We start from the raw sequence: 20,538 nt of genomic DNA on the forward strand, positions 1-20,538 counted from the left end.
TTAATGCAAAGCAAATCCCAGTAATTTCTGACAAAGTATTTTAAGAAAGGTACACATTAAGAAGACTCTTCCTAAAATAAATACTTGGTTGGTAGTGAAAAAGGCTCTGAATATGGGATCTACGCAAAATATGAGAAAGGATGTGGTCTTGGATGAACGTACCGAGGCAAATAATTACACTAGACCTGCAGTAGAGTACAATAGTCTCCATATGTGGTTGGGAGAGCACTAATTGTTTGGGATGCTTATACTCCATAAATTTTTAAATATGTGATCTTTACTTTCACAGGATTAACAGAAAAAGAAAGCTATCACATGACTCGGCAAGTCTATGGAAAGCTTTGCCAACACAAAGTTCCCTATTTTATGGCACCTTTTTCAGAATGTTATCAATCTCTCATCCTTGCTCATCCTTCTTAAAAGTATAACCAAAAAGCACTATATTTTCAACATGTCATTGCCACTGCAACGGATCTGCTGGACAAAAATATAAAAAAATATGTTAAAAGATTTTATGAAATTTAAATATTCACTATATACCCCAAATCAGATTTCTGTAGACAAACTATGATGATATAAAGAGTGATTTCCTGCAAGAAAACTGAGTGCATGCATGTATGGGCATGCGGATCTTGCATTTATATTCATACCTCTTTGATATCAAAGTTTCTTTTTAGCTGGTCACCAACTATACCGTATATTTCATCAGCAGGAAATAAAGGCTCTTCTGATGGTTCTATAGTCACCTGTAGCAATTTAACAAAACAATTTACATAACAAAGGAATTATTAGTCCACATTATGACTTAAAAAAACAAACAACAATTAATTTGCCAACTGCTTTGAGCACAGTCTTCTGTTCACCAGCCACATCAAAATGCCTGTACTGGCTTGTCCTCATTTTGCATAAAGATCAAGTTTCTTAAACTGAAGGTTGGTAACACTTTCTCACTTAACTGCTACCTTTGTTTCTACTCCTGCATATACCTCCACACGTGCTCCACTTCTTCCATGTTATCAAAAATTAAGTGTGTCTTCCCATTTGCTTACTTTCCCCCTGTGCCCTATTAGGCAGGTACTATTCTGAAAAACCAATAAAGATTTTTGCCACACAACTGAATACAACATCTTGCCTTCCTTCAGCTGCTGAGCTTTAATCTTCAATTCACCCTCTTGCGTCTCCTGCCAAAATAAGTTAAGGCAATTCCTGCCCCATGTGCTACCCATCCTGTTTTCTACAAGGAATTTTTAAATCAATACAATACAATGACATGATCTAGGTCTATCCCCTCAGTTTTATGCTTTTCATTAATAATCATAGAAAATGTGTATTCAAAAAGATGCTTTAGCAGGTATCTAATTTTAAGTCCCTGGGAATGATCACGTGGGCTTAAAATTAAATTAAGCACCTTGCAAGACTGGGTTAATCTTAAAGCACTATTCTGTGATTCTGAAGCACTGTTCTAGTTGCTTCACTCTTGCATGTAATCCCAGTGATTTTACTGGGAATAATGCAGCAGGAATGTAATTGCAGAACTGAAACATTAAAGAAATCTTTAAGGACAAGAACCATAACGTCCATTTTCAAAGTGTCTGAAGTCAGAGACAAAAAATGCGTTGTATAAATCAGGCAAAGAAAAGCATTCCTAATTTAAACAATGCAGTGTTTTCACATTCTATACACTTACGTCTACTTTCTTTTGGAGATTTAAACTTCTTACAGCTTTCCTTGCTAGATGAAGTGCATGATTGTCATCCAAAGCATAATGATCTGTTACACCAGATTTTCTGTATATAAATAAAAATAGCAATATGAAGACTTAAAATATCTGACAATGAAAATTTGAGGTTTTAAAAACTTTTAAGACTTCGAGAGTTTTACATTTATCTTTAAAATATAGATGCTACAATACAGTTTTGTTATGAAATTACTTTCAAAATAAAACCCATGCCTGAACTTTTCTTTGAAACAGGATATTCAAGTTACCAGACATGACATAAAATAGCAACTCCAGGAAGTAAGAAATCTAAATGACAACATAAAAGATGAAAAACATTGTTCAAATGCAAATTAAAATTAATTTGAAATTATAAAGAAAACGTATGTTTACAGAAATGTTATGAACTGCCCTTAAAAATAACTCTTTATTCACTTCAGTAAAGTGAAGTAAAAATTAATCATTCATTGTATAGTAATACTTAGCTTATTGTACACTAATACCTAACTTCACTATTCTTTTCATTTTAGAACTAGGAAGTACGTAGAATTCTTTGTTTTGATAACAAGTATTCTCTTACAAAAACCGCAAGTTATTTTCATCTTGTTTGTAGTAAGTTCTGACAGTAAGAAAGACAAAACCTGCAAAATATATTATCTTTCTCAATGTGTATTATTCTATTAACACTCAGTATTAAAGAGCATAGAAAAAACCTCCATATTATGCATGATGCTGCAGTACATTAGACACATATTTTAAAGTAGTAAATGAAGGAAACAAGATCCTAACTAGAGTAACGTAAGGTAACTATGCTACTCTAACAATAAAATGATTCATCAGCACCAGATAAGGACACAGAAAATCTGAATTTTCAAAACCTAAATGTAGTTTAAAAAAGATCTAAATATAAATTAAAAAAAAAGAAATAGAATGAAATAAAATACAGCCTACTAAAGCCTAAAGGATGGAAGAAATTAACTCTGGGAAAGTATTTCCTTAAACCTGCAATGAAGATCTGCCCCTCCAAGATCCTCTGCTGATACCTCTTCACCTGTTGCTGCTTTAACCTACACAAGAAAAGGAAAATGAGCTTTAGAGTTGACACTTGTCTTGCATTAATACTTATACTAGCTTAGTTAGAGCAATAAAAGAGATCTTTGCAAAATGCTTGTTGATTAATAACTCAGTTACTCTCCCTCAGAGCATTTAAAATGTGACAACACAAAATCTTGTCAAAATTACTTAATTTCTCTTTGTATCCTTATTCTAGCATTAATATGTAGTTTTTATTGAGAAAGATTCTCCACTTACTGTTGTATTTATTGCTGTGTCCATTATTAGTGTCAGTATACTTACACACCCTTTAGATTTATGAACATGCATTTTCACAAAAAATTTTTAGCACTTAACAAGCAATTTCAAACGTGATGCTTTCCTGCATTCTTTCAAACAAACAACACCTCAGTTGAAACTTAGCATTCTTCGACTTTGCTTTCGCTACACAAACTCTTCTGTGAATTTTAACTTACTTATTTAAATATTAACCATAAAACAATCATCAGAAGTTTTTATTTTCTAAATCTTCCATTAAACACACAATAATTTAGTAAGAATAATTTTCTTTAAAAAAGCATATTAATGGCATAAAATAGTGTGGATCAAGTATGATGTCTCCATAAAAATACCTGGAATGCACAATCTAAATCCTAGATCTGTCAAATCTTAGACCTGACAGGACAAATTCGAGAGTCAGTGAACTCCTTCTTAAAACAAAGCAGTATCATTTACTGCATGGTAAAAAAGACTTCCTGATGCATTTCCACTCTACCGTAACTACTTTGAAAAGGATTGCTTGCAAGCTGGTGAAACCATTACTCATCACGCATGGCAAGTACAGAGGTAGCATAAGAGACAAGGGAAGAGAAAACTATCATCGCTTCCAACACAGATTTCGTTCTCCAAGTTTCAGGCCTAAAACAGAAGCACACTAATTTAAGAAAATTAACTCTACCCCAGTGTCCTGGGTTTGGCTGGGATAGAGTTAATTTTCTTCATAGTAGCTAGTACGGGGCTACGTTTTGGATTTGTGCTGGAAACAGTGTTGATAATACAGGGACATTTTCGTTATTGCTGAGCAGTGCTTACACAGAGTCAAGGCCTTTTGTGCTTCTCACCCCACCCCACCAGCGAGGAGGCTGGGGGTGCACAAGAAGTTGGGAGGGGACACAGCTGGGACAGCTGACCCCAACTGACCAAAGGGGTATTCCAGACCATATGATGTCATGCTCAGCATATAAAGCTGGGGGAAGAAGAAGGGGGGGGGGACGGGGACGACAGACAGACATTCGGAGTGATGGTGTTTGTCTTCCCAAGTAGCTGTTAGGCATGATGGATCCCTGCTTTCCTGGAGATGGCTGAACACCTGCCTGCCAATGGGAAGTGGTGAATGAGTTCCTTGTTTTGCTTTGCTTGCAAGTGTGGCTTTTGCTTTCCCTATTAAACTGTCTTTATCTCAACCCATGAGTTTTCTCACTTTTACCCTTCCGATTCTCTCCTCCATCCCACTGGGGGGGAGTGAGCAAGCGGCTGTGCAGTGCTTAGTTGCCAGCTGAGGTTAAACTACGACAACAAGATATGTGGGAATTGTCAAAGAAATCCATGTTCAAGCTATTTCAGCTAGCAATCATAAGGAGAAATGAACACAAACTTTAGATAAAACGTGCATTTCCCACCATCGATCAGGCTGACGTGTAGAAGAGTCCCCAGCACATAACTACACACAAATTTGACAAAATTATCCCTTTTTACGAGACTTTCCCTCACTACTGAGCACAGAAAGTAGCAAATTTTCCCTGGGGAAGGAAGAATCAGAAGTTACTGAAACGGGATGGAGAAGCCTACAGGTCAACACAGCATCCTGAGCTACCCAGCAGTATTGCCAAGAGTGAGGATATAGATTCCTCAGCTTGGGGGAGTGCAGAAGAATGGCCCTAGATATTACTACTACTGTGACACTTAACCTCTTACTACTGAGATCTATCTGTTCATGAAGTCATTACTCCCCACCTTTCTAAAAAGGCGGCCAAAGACACTTGCACTTTAGACTTTGAACTGTACCTGCAATTCACCTTTTTTTAGCATACACATCCCAAGAATAATTAAAACTAACATCAGGGATTTTCTTTAGCTTCCTTAGGATGTTTTGTTTTAGGCAGGTGAGCGATAAAATCCAATCCAATTTTCTTCACATAGGAAAGACATTTTGGGGAACAGAGCATACACAATAATGGCTACAATATCTGCTACAACATGAAATGGAAGTTTCTATGGGAGTCTGAAGTAATTTTGATGCTTAGAGAAAGGCAAGCAAAATACTTTCAGTGAGAATATGAAAAGCTCTACCAAACAGAAAAGCTGACAGGTAGTGATATTAAAGTTTGATCTATACGCACAAAGATAAGGATCACTACATCTCCAGGTTGCTAAGGAACAAATTAAATTGGAGGACAGTTGTGAAGTCTTCCTCTGGAAGTGGTGAAAAGTTTTCATCCTTTCTAACTTCACAACATCCTTGCAGTCACCGACTTGCCTAGCTAAGTCTTCCCTTTGAGACCTGACTCAGGCCACCCTTTTTCAGCTCCCTATCCTGGCAAAAGTCTCCTGTGCTACATCTCAGTGATACACATATATGACTTAAATTCCCTTGCGATATTAAACAATTACCATCCTCTGAGAATGTCTGGTTCCCTTTTTTTCAGCTTCCTAGCCAGCTTCCCGAGTAGTACTGGGTATTAGCTGTCTTATTTTGTACCCGCTTAATGCTGGAGCTTGAAAGAAACTGGCTTTGAGTAAGCTCTCCAGGACACGTTACTCAGTGCACCCAAGGGGTCTCCCAGGGTCTGATGAACCTTTCGAGCTCTAACATAACTCCAAGCAGAATCACTCAAGGTGCACAGCACTCCCCAGCACTCTTGCCAATGGAAATGCCACGTCAGAAGAGCTGAGTTTGCTCAGGTCTTTCAGATTTACTAGCTGAGCTTCTGCAACAAATTACTCTGAATTTGAGCAAGCCCCAGAGGCAGTACTGCCACTTTATATGCCACTGGCTCTAAGCTAATGAACTGTGCTGGACCTAGGAAGGGTTTGTACTTAAGACAGCTGTGGTGGGTTGACCCTGGCTGGATGCCAGGTGCCCACCAAAGCTGCTCCATCACTCCCCTCCTCAGCTGGACAGGGGAGAGGAAATATAACGAAAGGCTTGTGGGTCAAGATAAGGACAGGGAGAGATCACTCAGCAATTACCGTCACGGGCAAAACAGACTTGACTTGGGGAAAAAAAAGTAATTTAATTTCTTACCAGTCAAATCAGAGTAGGATAATGAGAACTAAAACCAAATCTTAAAAACACCTTCCACCCACCTCTCCCTTCTTCCCAGGCCTAACTTTACCCCCAAATTCTCTATCTCCTCCCCCACAGCGGTGCAGGGGGACGGGGAACGGGGGCTGCGGTCAGTTCATCTTGTCTCTGTGGCTCCTTCCTCCTCAGAGGGAGGACTCCTCACACTCTTCCCCTGCTCCAGCGTGGGGTCCTGCCATGGGGTGCAGTCCTCCATGAACTTCTCCAACATGAGTCCTTCCCACAGGCTGCAGTTCCTCACAAACTGCTCCAGCATGAGTCCCTTCCACAGGGTGCAGTCCTTCAGGAACAGACTGCTCCAGCGTGGGTCCCCCATGGGGTCACAAGCCCTGCCAGCAAACCTGCTCCAGCCTGGGCTCCTCTCTTCACGGGGCCACAGGTCCTGCCAAGAACCTGCTCCAGCACGGGCTTCCCACAGGGTCACAGCCTCCTTCGAGCATCCACCTGCTCTGGCATGGGGTCCTCCACGGGCTGCAGGTGGATATCTGCTCCACTGTGGACCTCCATGGGCTGCAGGGGGACAGCCTGCCTCACCATGGTCTTCCCCACGGGCTGCAGGGGAATCTCTGCTCCGGCGCCTGGAGCACCTCCTCCCCCTCCTTCTTCACTGACCTTGGTGTCTGCAGGTCTGTTTCTCTCACATCTTCTCACTCCTCTCTCCAGCTGCAGTTGCTGCTGCGCAGTAACTTTTCCCCTTCTCAAATACATTATCCCAGAGGCGCTACCACTGTTGCTGATGGGCTCGGCCTTGGCCAGCAGCGGGTCCGTCTTGGAGCCGGCTGGCATGGGCTCTATCAGACACAGGGGAAGCTTCTAGCAGCTTCTCACAGATGCCACCCCTGGAGCCCCCCCACTACCAAAACCTTGCCACACAAACCCAATACAACAGCTCAGGTGTTCCTGCAACCAAGGCAGTTATTTGTAACACAATAACCAAGCTAATAACAGTCTGATGTAAAAGTTCATTTCTTTCATCATACTAATTTCCTTATCTCATTAAAAAGATGTATGAATCACCCAATGTTACTCACTCAACTAATATTATTCTCAACTAATATCTTCATTCATATTTATGCCACTTTTCACCAAGAAACTCCTAATACCTAAATTACAGTGACAAATTGCCAGAAAATTGCTGAATTTTGAGGGAGGATTTGTCTTTGTTTACCTATAAGCAACAAGCTGAAAAAGACTAATAAAAGATAAAAAGGAACAGAGACCTAGGTAAGACGTTTGAAACAATTACTGCCAAAGAAATTCCAACAGACAAAGATATTCTAGAATTCTAAATTCTAATGAGCAGTAAATAAATTAGTGTTAAATGACATAGTTGCTATTAATTACTTCATCTGCTTTTGCTGATTACTTTGTTCTTCTTGTCAACTGGGAAAGCCTCCACTGAAATAATAAAATACTTCAAGCTAAACATGTTATTTTATTATGGTAGACAACAAAGTATCCTTGTACTTATAGGTATGTGTGTGTCCCCGCTGCTTTCAATACGCCAATTACTTTCTGAATTTATTTAAGATGTTCTGGAACAGTAATTAGCATTTACCAGCCATAGAAAAATATGCCTGCATAAATTATAAGACTCTTGTTTTTTTTTTAAAGCTGCATAAGAATTTAAAATCCATCTATACATTGAACTTTGGAAGAAAAAAAGGGTATCAAGATGACACAGTGGGGCAAAAAACATCGTAAAGTAAAGGAAAAGAATGAAATGCAAAAACATACTGTGGAAATGAGAGCAGTGCTATACAACTAAACACTAAATGACACCACAGGTAAGTTCTTCATGCTTTTAAGGAAATTAACACAATCATGCCTTAGGAATTGGTCAACAAAAAAATCTGTCAGTGGTTGTCTTCCCATAGTTTATGGGACCTGCTACATTTTCCCAGTATCTTAAGTGGTGGAAAGAAGTGACTTCCAGCAAACTCCCCCGCCTCCATTACTACAGGAATTGAGTGGAGCAGTATCTTCATTAACAATGCTGTTACAAACTGATTTCTCCATTTAGGCCCGCTCAAGTTGGAAGGACTTTTGAGAGACATTCGATTTGAGCTTGGCTTTGTAACAGGAAACATGCCTAAAAGTTCCCAAAAGACTATAACCAAAACAGAGCCAATGTGCTGCCTCAGACCAGTTTGTTCAATGAGACAAATATTTGACTATTTCAAAAAAGCAAGTTTATCCAGTCAGACTTCATTGAGACTAGAACAGTTGTGCTGGGTGCTGCCCTACCTGTTAGCTCTAGCACTAACATAACATTTACTACTAGAAATTCCTTTCTTCTCATAAAGCATGTGTTAAGTAAAATAATCTTTGTTAGCAAAGATTATTATTTGTGTTGGTATAAAACTGAGCCTACACTAGAACATACACTGATACAGCTGTTTTTTAAAAAATAAACCCCACCCAATACTCCCTTTCCTGTTGGAGCCAAGCTACTATAATTTTAAAGCTGTCTTATGCTGCAATATTTTGCACAGTCACAGACTCCACTATGAGTTCCACAATAAAGCAAGTTTTAATTCACACGAGTTCTTCAGGTCAGTTTCCTTAGAAACAATTTCCTTACGAAGAAAGTAAGGAAATGATGACAAACTCCATCATAAGTGCATCTCCTTTGTCTGTAAACTGACATAAAATATAGCAGATCAGTCCTGCTTCTAAAGTTCTCTGATATTGACTCTGAGATATTTCAAGTCAAACCTAGAGACTACATAACTGAATATAGAAAGCATTTTTATAATTTAAAATGTGCACAGCAATCTAAAAGCAGTACTATAAAAACACCTTAACAAAGTCTGATTTATATATACACCTCTAACAGACAGAAAAGATTTAATTTAGGATATAAACATTCAGATATACTTAAAAAATGCAAACTAATCTACAGAATATCTGGAAATATCACACCAAGAAAGGTCTCAATAGTTTAAGCTGTACAATTGTCAGCAGCACAATTTTTGGGGGGGGCTATGTTACCAGGAACTTCTGTATCCTTACCAGTGGTGGCCCTCCCAAGAATATTGTTCCCTGTTTGCCAACAATAATACTTTCATCAGCCATCGCAGGTACGTATGCTCCTCCTGCTGTACAGGATCCCATTACTACTGCTATCTATTGGCAAAACAAAAAACACAAGTTAATGAATTGTCCAACCCTTAAAAATAGCAAATGCACATGCTACTATTATATATTGTACTGGTTTTAACACAGGTTCTGGGACAGCACTGCAAAATCATTTTTGCCTGACAGAACAAGCTTTTTATTTATGTTTTCTTCAAAAAAATAGGGAATCTCTCTAGTTTTCAACAGTCTCTTAAACTATGATCTTCAGGCCACCCTGCAAGAAAATTCAGATATGAAGTACCATGAGCTACATATGTGAAACGTTCAAACAGGTGCACGTCCTACCATGAAATTTGTTTTTACCGATGAATGGCAAAAGGCTGAAACCTAGAGGTTGCTCCTGGTATTACGCTTAAGTCAGAGCTTCAGTTGCTGCTTATTGGCATAATTTCACTAATGTTAACATTCTTTGAAGAAAATTCCTCACATCCACTAGTATGTAACTTCAGTTCTTCAATGGATCAACTAATTAACTCTGCCCCATCAAGGCGTGTTGAGTATCTTGTTACAGGCTTTAGCATGAATAATCTCTACTTCATCCTTATGCCCAATTTTGAGATGAACATCTACCCAACGAACATTTTCCATCAGTAATATTTTGGTGACACTTTTACAAAACTGACTTGACCTCAGACATGATGAATACTGTAGCATCATATGATCATGAAAGTGAAGTTTCTCACTTAACTTCTCCTTCAGGGGAGCTCCTCCCTTCAAAACAGCTTGTAAAGCAGAAGAAACGGAATACTCATGGAAAAGGCAGACAACAAGAAAGTAATTGTCTAATTAACACTTTCATAATCCCACAAAAAAAATTAAACATAAAATAATGTTATTTTGTGTTAACTTTGTTTGGAAATATTTCTAAAGCGACATCAAGTAGTGTTCTGTGTTAAACAATAATTTAATGTTTGCTTTTAAAAGAAAACAGCACACAGAAATAAAACTTCCAACTCACATTACCTGTATCTAAAGCAGGAGTAGATGAACTATGTCAACCTGCTATCATCAAATCAAACAGCTTTTTCAGCAAATGGTTTTCAGTATCTTAAACTATATTCAGAGTCACATGATTACACTGCAGTATTTCTGTTGTGCATTTAATAAATATCTCCTGGCAAATACAAAGGTAACATAAGCCTCTAGAAATGGAAGAAACTTGGGGAAAAAAGTTCATTTGATTTTTTCCCCAGGATTCGTGTTTTTTTCCTACTCTTAATTTTACCATACTTATGCTGAAAAATGTGCCAGCATTTAAACTTTAACTCAGGTGTTACTTTTTCCAATACATAAATCGGAATATGTACATATTGGAAAAAACAAAATCTACTTGTCAAATAGCACAACCTCAAATTCCCAACTAATGCGCTACTTCCTGACTTCATTCTTTGAATTACTGCATAGGAAATTACTTAAGAGCGCAATAAAAATCAACAGTTCTGAATGCACGTACAGTATTTCATACCCACTGATCAGGTCCCCATTGTATCCATACAGCACATGACTGTGAGAGAGCTTAGGAAGTGGCTAATGAGAAGCTAATCACAGCTTTCTGATTCACAGCCATACAGACATCAATGCAATTTAAAGCTGCAGTAGGAGTATAATAAATTAGTCACAGGTAAAAGTGGAGGGGGAAATTAAAAGCACCATAGGCAACTGGGAAAAAAAAGAAAAAAAAGCAAGCACTTTAAGGGCAAAATTGAGAAGGGCTGATGAACTGATGAAATAGACCTTCAGGCAGGCCACAACAAAGAACAGCAGGTAGAAATCTAACAACATCCAGACTCCCATGTCAGAAGAATTAACCAAAATGGAAATCAGAGGGAGCATAATTTCCTAACACCATTTCCTAATGAAACATCCTCTCAGACAGGGAAGATGATTCTAGCTACCACATTCTGTTAGCACAGAATCAATAGCAGATTTACAAATGTTAATAATGCCTTTTTGAAATGAAACAAGGATAGAAACATCTCCCAAACAGAATACACCCGTATTACAACCTTTAAATGAAGGAAGCACTTCAGTAAAACATTTTTCTTAGTCTTCTATAAATATTTTAAGAAAGTTAAACTTTCGTCAGTGTCATACCGAGAAAACTAAACTTTCATCAGTGTGATACCGAACAGAAATGCATTTTATTGAAAGGCAAATCTTTCCTACACTTATTTTTTATTGTATAGGAGTACAATGCTACTCTTAATGCAACACTATATGGTAATCGAAATAAAAACAAATTCAACTTTATAAGGAACTTTACAAATACGTTAAAGTTGCTTCAAGATATTCAGGAAAACACCAGCATGCCTTTAAGGTCAGTCATTTCTAGAAAGGTCCTGCCTAATGTCAGTAATTTCAGCCTTGCAAACTGGGTTTACATATTCATCTTTGACATAACATCTAAAAATCACTACTCCCGTACCAGATAATGATTGGAGTCCCTAGCAAAAATAAGGTTTACCAAAACTTCTAAAAAGATAATTCAGCAAATCAGCCCTGTGACTGTCTCCTTTGACACCTGCTGTTCCACAAAAATGCTGGGACCAATTTTATTCACATACATAAATCTAAAGTACAACCTAGACCTATCAGTGACTCTGCAGGATGGCCAGCTTGTAAACTGTCTTTTTTCCTAAATGTTTTTGCTCTAACTAAACAGTGCTTTTCCTCTGGAGACCTAGCTAATCACTACAATTGCTCCACTTTTATTGTTGGAAAGAAAAGAACTGCATAAGTTAAATTATGTCAGACTTTCTAAAGAGATCTAGTGTATTGTTGGATATGTTGGAATCTTCAGCCTTGGATTTCTCTAGAGGCAATGGATTTCAGGATTCTTTGGTAGAGGAAAAGATGGTTGAAGATTTGAAGTCTGACTTGCTTCCAAAATGTGCCAAAAAGGTATCAAGGTAACAAATGTAGTTTTCTCTGAAATCATGCAAAGCCAATGTCTGCCATGTAAGGAGGAGCCAGATGGAATACTATATCCTTGACCGGTGCATCTGCTTCACACTGAAAGGAAATATTAGCTTCTAGTTCCTACTTTTGGACTAGGAGATTCAAACAAGCACAGCTTCTCACAGAGAATAAATAAAAATGTTTCCAGCGCAACCATGCCTCTCAATGACAGATGTTGGTGAGAATGAAGAAAACAAAGTCCTGTTTCCACTTTACATTAATGATGAGTTCAATAGTCAAGTATGTCAAAACAATATGGTGGTGAAATACTTCCATGACAGTACTCAGATGAAACAGCAAGTTAGCTATACATTTACCCTGCTTGAGGTTCCAACACCTATTTCTAAGCCTAACGTTCTAAAACAATTTTTCTTCTCAGGTGGAATATCCTGAAAATTTCCTTCACCTTCTTTCATCCAGCCAATATAAAGTGATAGGCATTGAACTGACAACTACACCTAGGAGCAGGCTCTTGAAATTAAGATAATTCAGTGCAAACACCAGCTCGCTGCTCAGCACTCAAAAAAATCAAAGATGTTAGGAACTACTGGCAAAGGAACAGAAAAGAGAATAGTGTATATCATTACGCTATTACATATATATCCATCATTAGTTGATATATTGAGTAGTGCAGTCTCGCTCCTTCATCTCAAAAAAGATATAATAACGCCTGGGAAAAGGTTTACAGAAGATGAACTAGGACCATCAAAGGTATGGAACACCTTCTGTAGGAAGAACAGCTAAGTAAGCTTGAATTCTTTGGCCTGCAAAGAGGAGTAAGAGGGAGGTATACGAGAGGGCTATACAACCATATGAAGAGGCAGGGAGCTGACTGACTAGACAGCAACTCTGTAGCAACGACCTGGTTGCTTTCCTGGAGTGTTCCTTTATTTGGAGGAGGTTATCTTCAAAGACCACAGACTCCTCTGCCCTCCCTGGCAGCCTCTCACAGGTCCCTGCTGACAATTCCCTTAACAAGCCCAAGACTACTCTCCTGAACTTCAGGGTCTTTATCCTGCTACCTGCCTTCCTCACCTCCATCAGGACCAGATAGTCTGCCCTCCACTTTCACTGCAGCCAAGGCTGCCATAAGCAATCACATCCTCAAACAGTTCTACATTCTTCATGAGTAATAGATCCAGAAGTGTACCTCCCCTAGCACGCCACCTGCGTCAAAAAACTGACCCCAACGCACTCCTGAAACACCCATGAAACAAAAACACTTCTAAATCCAGGAGCTATGACTAACAGTAATTCTATGCATCATTAATACATTAGAAAATAACCTCATTGTTAGGTCCTCACCTTCACAGCATTAATGCAGAATAATTAACTGTTCCAAGCGATTTCCTAGTGCTTCCTCACATGGCCCTACATACTATGTTGTCAAGACCCTTTTTCTCCCACTTCAAGATAGGAGCAGGCAGGTCATGTCATTAACACTAAGACCAAGACAGAAGATAGCTTCTTCAAAACTATAATGACTTTTTGTGCACAGTTACTGTGTTTACAGTTCCTCCAATCCCCAGACTGGGCCATCAGGTCAGCACAACACAGTGCTGTCAAAAACAAAGCAAAAAACAAAGGGTATAAGCCTTGAAACCAGATAAATGCAGCAAGCATAAAAACTAATTAGTACCTTTCATTCTTAAGTAAAAGCAAATTACCTGTGGAATTCCTTGTGAGGACATGACTGCTTGATTATAGAAAATACGGCCAAAATGATCTCGATCTGGAAATACTTCTGCTTGCCGAGGTAAATTTGCTCCTCCTGAATCAACTAGAGTGAATGAAAATATATTAACATGTCTTTGAACAGTATTATATACTTAAATTGTTGGTAAAGTATCTGCACGTTACTTAAAATATACAGCAACTACTATCACTAACACTATATGTATTTTCATGAATCTAGGTGTATTAGGATATTCTTCTCAAAAAAGAAAAAAAAAATAGTAACACAGTCCCCCAAAATAACATCCATCCCAATCATTCTAACGGAAAAAAAATTCAGATGTGCTTAGAGGTGCAATTGTACCTCCCTATACAAACTTCTAAACTCATCTTACTGCAAAACATTTAAACTAAGAACACTTTCAACATACAATTTTAACTCAATTATTCTATTGCAATTCTGTCACAAGTTCCAGAAAAGGACAACACTAACCACCACTGAGTTCAAGAGGTATAGCATGTATACTTTCATACCTTGATTATACAGACATACTGAAGACCTTATACTATCTTTAGGAACCTTCATTTATTATGTGTCCTTGTCTCATGATGTGCCCTCCAGCTTACAGGTCTCCAACTGCAGCTACCTCTCCACTCCCAAATAATGAAAATACATGTCATAAGACACCAAATAAAGACAGAAGACTAGAAGGAAATGCACACGGAGGCCAAGCATCTCTGAGAACTCTGGCTCCTGGTAATTAATTTTTACCTGCAAGCAACAGTCCACATGCACATTCTCATGTTGCATGACTGCAGCCAGTAATGTCCTACATTCAGCTTTACCGTGAAGCAGGGTTTTGATTCTTTACCTCACCCTTGCAGAACTGCTCTCCCAAACCAGCATCAACTCCGGCAACTAGACAAACTCCAATCTAGTCAACACACCAGTGTTGTGAAATGGGCCATCCCTGAACACAAGAGAAAATGCCCACACCAGTGACTGACTCAGTGACAACTAGCACCAAGTGTCCACATCAGAATTAACACCTAGGCAGCTACCACTGAGGGAAAAGGCAGTTCAAATGGCATGAAAATTACATGGTCAGCAAAGTGCTGACTGACTACAAAGCACTCCCTCTTGATCGCACAATTGAAATGAACTGGAACAAGCCCAGGTACAGAAATTGCAAAAGTAAAATAACTCACTAGGTTTGAGTGACGAGCAGTATATATACAGGGACTATACATCTCAAACGTGGAATAAAAAAATTAAACTTTTGTTTCAAAGGCATATCTGTGTCCTACAGTTCCTCATTCCATAAGATCTTAAAACAGTAGAATCACACATAATTGCTCACTGATAACTCACTAAAAAAATCAGAGTTGTCTGAACAGGTAGAATTTGCTGATAATTCAGACTGAAAAAACCATAATGTTGTTTTGCAAACAGCAAAACTAAGTTTCTTCTGTTTCTTATGACTAAGACAAAATTTAGCCCTCCCCTTGCCTCCAAGACTCTTTCCATTGCAGTATGACAATCCCACAAAGTCCCCACCCACACTGTCTCTGGATCCAGCCCCCAATACTTTCAAGTACACATTTCTCCTAATCCTTCTCTGAGTATTCTTTGCATGTTTGGCCTGCTAGCAGGGCAAGAAATTACAAACGCTTATACTGGCCAGGACCTACATTTATGTTGACTATTTAACTAGTACAAGCGTCCCGACTGGCAAACCAATTAATGCCTCTCAGCTGCTAGGTAAGCTGCTAAGCCAAGCAGAACAGACAAGGACTAACCCACCCTGTTTTTTAAATGGAGACAGTAGAAGAGTCTTTTGCCTCTGACGCTGACTTACAAAAAATCCACAGGAACACACACTCTCTTAAATCTCTCAGTCAAATTTGGCTGAAATTGGCTAATGGGTTCAAAAGCTATTAGATTGGGAATTGAGGCTGAAAGACAGACATTGGCAGAAAGCTCTTGTATTTGTACAAAACCAGGCTAAGAAAATACTACCTGTAATATACCAAAGACATTTGGCACTCTGATCTTAATCTTTAATAAAAGTATACATGAGTACAACTTACATGAAGGTTTGGCTAATTACTGATTTAACAGACTAAACTCAAAATGCAAAATAATACACAATGAAATTTCATAAGTAAAATTCATCCCAAATTGTAAAAATCTGTTGATCCAAACTATTATTGACACTTCTAGCACTGAGATGTTTTTTGTTTCTTTCAGATGTTCTCTCATACAGCTACATGCTCCACCAAATGGCAAAGTAGCTTTTTTTTTTTAAAACCGTAAATTGAATTAAGACTGGATGAGACTATAGGATGGATTGCTCAAGCATGACAGAAGGGAAAGGAATAAGAAAGAAGTGATACAGTGGCATAGTTATATCTGTATCTTATGAACCCAGCCCTACAGCAGTGCAGAACATAGCGCTGAGAAGCTATGGGTACCCTCCGGTTAAGATTTGCTACCAATCTGTAGAGCTAACACAGTACTGATGAAAATACATTTGAGTATGTGTGTCTAAAATACATAACTAGTTAGTCAAATCTGGGGACACATCAGTCTCAACAACATTTATTTAAAGAAGTAGTGTCTTATCTAGAGATCCTGAATTGCCCTTAACACAGGACATTTGCTGTTTCTGCAATGGGACTTACCCAAATATAGGCAAGGGAGATGATTTTGCATTGCAATTTCTTGAGCACGTAAATGTTTCTTAACAGTGATGGGATAATAGGTACCACCTTTGACAGTTGCATCATTAGCAACAATCAAGCATTCCAACCTAAAAATAAAACAAGTTTATGAGAGAGAAAAATATTTCTAATGAGTAAGTTTGTTGGTTAAGAACTGCAACATGCCAAGGACTCTTGAAGCCCTGATGCTCAAAAAGAGCCCTCCTCACCTGCATTCCCTCAAATGCACATTGTACCAGCAGTCTCAGCACTACGATGTCCTGTTTCACAGTCCCTTAACTCCCTAGAATAATGCTGTATAGCATCATACTTAATTTCAACAACAGTCCTGGAGGTACTTTTAGTGAGCAAACCTAATTCTTAGCCTGGAATACTGCCCTATTTTTTTTAAATTGCCTTACTGATGCACTAATCTCCTTCCTTCATCAGACACCAGAAACTCTGTGTGTGTTCTGCTTTAATATGGGATACACTCACTAAAAAAAAAAATATAAAATCACTTCCTTTTAGCTAAGACTGAACAAATTAAGACACCAACTTTGTTGCTTTTTCGGGTGTCAGAAACGAAACACAAAAAATGCTAATAGCTTAATACTGGAAACTAAACAAAATTATACCTTCTTCCTTTTCATATCATCAATAATGTAGATCACTGGTATCTCTCACCCAGATACTCGTCCAATGCCTGTGATAATGCCTCCTGCCGGTACCTCTTCATTACCATACAACTGGTAACCTGCAAACTGGGAGAACTCCAAGAACGGAGACCTGAATAATGACAAATATAACACAATTTTAAAAAGGAATTGGCCATATTTGCCATTGAATCTCATTTGAAAGGTTAAATTTTTAAAAATGAGATTTTTTTTTTTAAAAAGAGATGAATATTTCAAAGAACACTTCTGTAAAATTTCAACTGTGTTATTTGCCAGTGTTTATGGAACCTAAAGAGAAAACAAGCCTGTTGCAGTACTTACCTGCAAAAGAGAACCTGAAGTGTTTTTAAAAAAACAAAGTACCTACCCAGGATCAATAAGTCTGTCAATTCTCTCTCTGGGTAAGAGCTTTCCTCTTGATGTGTGACGCTTACGAGCTTTTTCTCCACCTCCTGTGATACAACAGTAAATTGTTAGATTTACTATGGACACAGATAGATAAATCACCACTTACATGAAAACTTAGAATGGAAGCACTGATGAGTTCCCAGTTCTTGAAGTATGAACCTTAATAATGAATTTAATAAATAATGGTTTCCACTTCAAAGAGATTTAAGGTATTGATAAAAATGTTTGCTTTTCAGAATCTACTCCATTTTTGCCCTCATTTTTTATAGTTAGTCTTGAGGTAAAGATTTTAATAAACATAGTTGTCTGAAACTTCCACCCACTGCTTGGCAATGAACAGAAGGGCTGAAAGCACAAACACACAGACAAAAGCACAGCAGTAAGAACTACAAAAAATACTATTCCCCAAAATTGGTTCAAAACAGCTATGCTGAATCCATTCTCGAAAGACCCAACACAATCTGGATTCATTTCCTTAGATCACTCCAAAACTGTAAGCAGAGGTCAGACACACAGCATTTAGTATCAAGTTTATCTTTGCTCCATTTCAACCCTTTACTCGAGGTCATCCTAAATCATATCTTTTGCTCTCCAGAGTTTTGTGTCATTCAATACTTAAGATTTGTTGACACACCTCAGACTCTTTATAACAAGAGCTTATACAAACATTGTCTCTCTATGTAGACAGATCACTGATCCACCTCATCACTCTAAAATTGTCTCTCCTGTCCAAAATAAAGAAGGTGCTATTTTGCTAACATTTCTCCTGAGACTTCAAGATTTCTTTGTCAGCTAAGCATCACTGAAACAGAGCTTTTAAGCCTACCTTTCAAGCCCTTTCTCTCACCTCCTTCCTTGATCACTACGCACATCATTTCCTACCTGTTAAGCATGCCAGAAAGCCCCCCATTTATTTCTGATTCAGCCTGTTCATTAGGTCTGTATATCCAGCATAAGTCTAAATCTTGTAAATTCTTTCTGTACAAGTGTCTTAAGATACAACCTCTCATATCCACCCACAGAGCTAACACTCTCATCCAAGTTCTCAACAACCCACATCATGGTAACTACAACATTTTCTCTGACCTCCATCTTGTCTTTCTCATTTATACCCAGAGTGACGCTGCAAAAATAATTTTCCATCCTCTGACTTTTGTCATCTCTGTGCACTTCCCCTCTTCACACACTAATCCTAAATGCTTGCCCTCTAGGCCCTGTAGCCATTCTATCCAACATTTCTCTTCCAAGATCAAGACGTTCACTCTACCCTACGCTAGCCTCCATTCTGTAGACTGTGAGCAGCAGTGTCCCTGACAATGAAACAAACTTGGAGGCATTTAATTTGAAATCCCTTCTTTAATTTCTCCTTTACAGTAACGTCTATAAAAACTTAGTCACTGTGACTGCTGATGTGCTATGACTGCTGCCAGTGACGGAGACTAAAAGTATCTCAGTTGCTTCTTGTGCTTGCTATCAGAAATCCATCTGTTGTAATTTATCATGGCCTGTAAATTCTTTGGGGCAGGGACCATCTTCCTGTTGCACAGCTGGAGACTACTCAGTAGAACGGGATATGGGTTCACAAAAGCCCTACCCACTGAAGTAACAGGTAAAGAATGAAGCATCCATTACAAAGACCTCAAGCAAGAGCTCATCCTCTGAAAGACAGCTCTAACAAAGAAAAAGATGTTGCACGTATCCTTCGAAACATAAGTACCTAATTCTTCCCATATATTTAAATGATAGGCAAAGCAATCTCAATTGCTGTCACTCAGAATGGTGTATTAAGCGATGTCACTCAAAATGGTGTATTATCATCCTGGTAGAGCTCCCTGAGATGGAAAAAAGATGAGGGCCATGTTCTTGTCCTGTTATCATGTAACAGGCAAGAACAGGAAAACGTGCAGCAGTGAAGGCGGCCATGCTCATTAGTTCATGAGCCACATAGGGAATTGCTGAACCCATATAAGACAGAGGTAGTCCATGGGTTTCAGCATCTCCTCAGGAAATCCTGGAGCTTTGTTTCACAGCAAGCAAGAAAAAACACTAAGCACAAAATCTTAACTGTGCTCCATTCCAAAGCTGTAAAAAAAATTGCATTCTATAAGAAACAGTATATAAAGAGACAAACAGTATTACGATGGACACAAGAAAAGGAGAATTAAAGCTGCATGCTCAACCTCTGGCAGCACAGTTAAGCATTTATAAATAATTTTCATTTTATCATCCCCATTAATTATAGTCAACTGTAATTAATTCAGGCAGTCTTACAAGTCAAGAAGATGAAACACAGATTTCAATCTTTTAAACTATTACAGACTTGCTTTTGTTTGTCAGTACAACTACAGCTAGGGTTTTTGAAAACCCTCTTTGCACTTGAAGAGACTAACATACAGCTTGAACAGAAGCACACTTGCCAAACCAATTTGTTATAAAAGCAGGCAGCAGTGGATGAAGCAAGGAAGCAGGTGAAGTGGAAAGTGTATCAGTAAATGCCTTTTATTAATAATTCTATCTATGTTAAAAAATAGTGCCATTAGAAACATACGTTCCATTGATTACTAAGATCTTAACTGATTAAAAATGAACCGACTCTAAATATCCAGTTTTCACTACCTACTTGCTCACTTTTTGCCTCTCTAGCAATGAAATTAATCTTCTGTTTGACTAAATCAGCCTTGCTTTCATTTACGTCTGCTTCCAGTAATTTATGGATTTGCTTGCATTAGGATATTGTTCTGATATTCAACTGGCAAACAAAAAAATGTTAACACACTACTTACTGTGGTAAACAAAGAAGTGCTAATGGTATGGACATTTTTCTTAGCTAGACTGAGTTACTT

The 20,538-nt window shown here is 38.3% G+C and overlaps 1 protein-coding gene across 1 annotated transcript in view; it reads right to left on the bottom strand.

The window, feature by feature from the left end:
• The window catches only part of MCCC2 (methylcrotonyl-CoA carboxylase subunit 2), a 38,922-nt gene that overhangs the window by 13,439 nt on the left and 4,945 nt on the right, over positions 1–20,538 (bottom strand). The window contains exons 3-10 of the mRNA XM_050912830.1: positions 17,655–17,739; positions 17,298–17,399; positions 16,593–16,720; positions 13,901–14,013; positions 9,150–9,263; positions 2,720–2,784; positions 1,688–1,787; positions 651–746 (exon numbers count right to left, since the gene is read on the bottom strand). Of these exons, the coding sequence (XP_050768787.1) occupies positions 651–746; positions 1,688–1,787; positions 2,720–2,784; positions 9,150–9,263; positions 13,901–14,013; positions 16,593–16,720; positions 17,298–17,399; positions 17,655–17,739 (803 nt within the window). The remainder of the gene's footprint in view (positions 1–650; positions 747–1,687; positions 1,788–2,719; positions 2,785–9,149; positions 9,264–13,900; positions 14,014–16,592; positions 16,721–17,297; positions 17,400–17,654; positions 17,740–20,538) is intronic.

This window comes from Gymnogyps californianus, chromosome Z, assembly GCF_018139145.2.
Source record: "Gymnogyps californianus isolate 813 chromosome Z, ASM1813914v2, whole genome shotgun sequence".
NCBI lineage: Eukaryota > Metazoa > Chordata > Aves > Accipitriformes > Cathartidae > Gymnogyps > Gymnogyps californianus.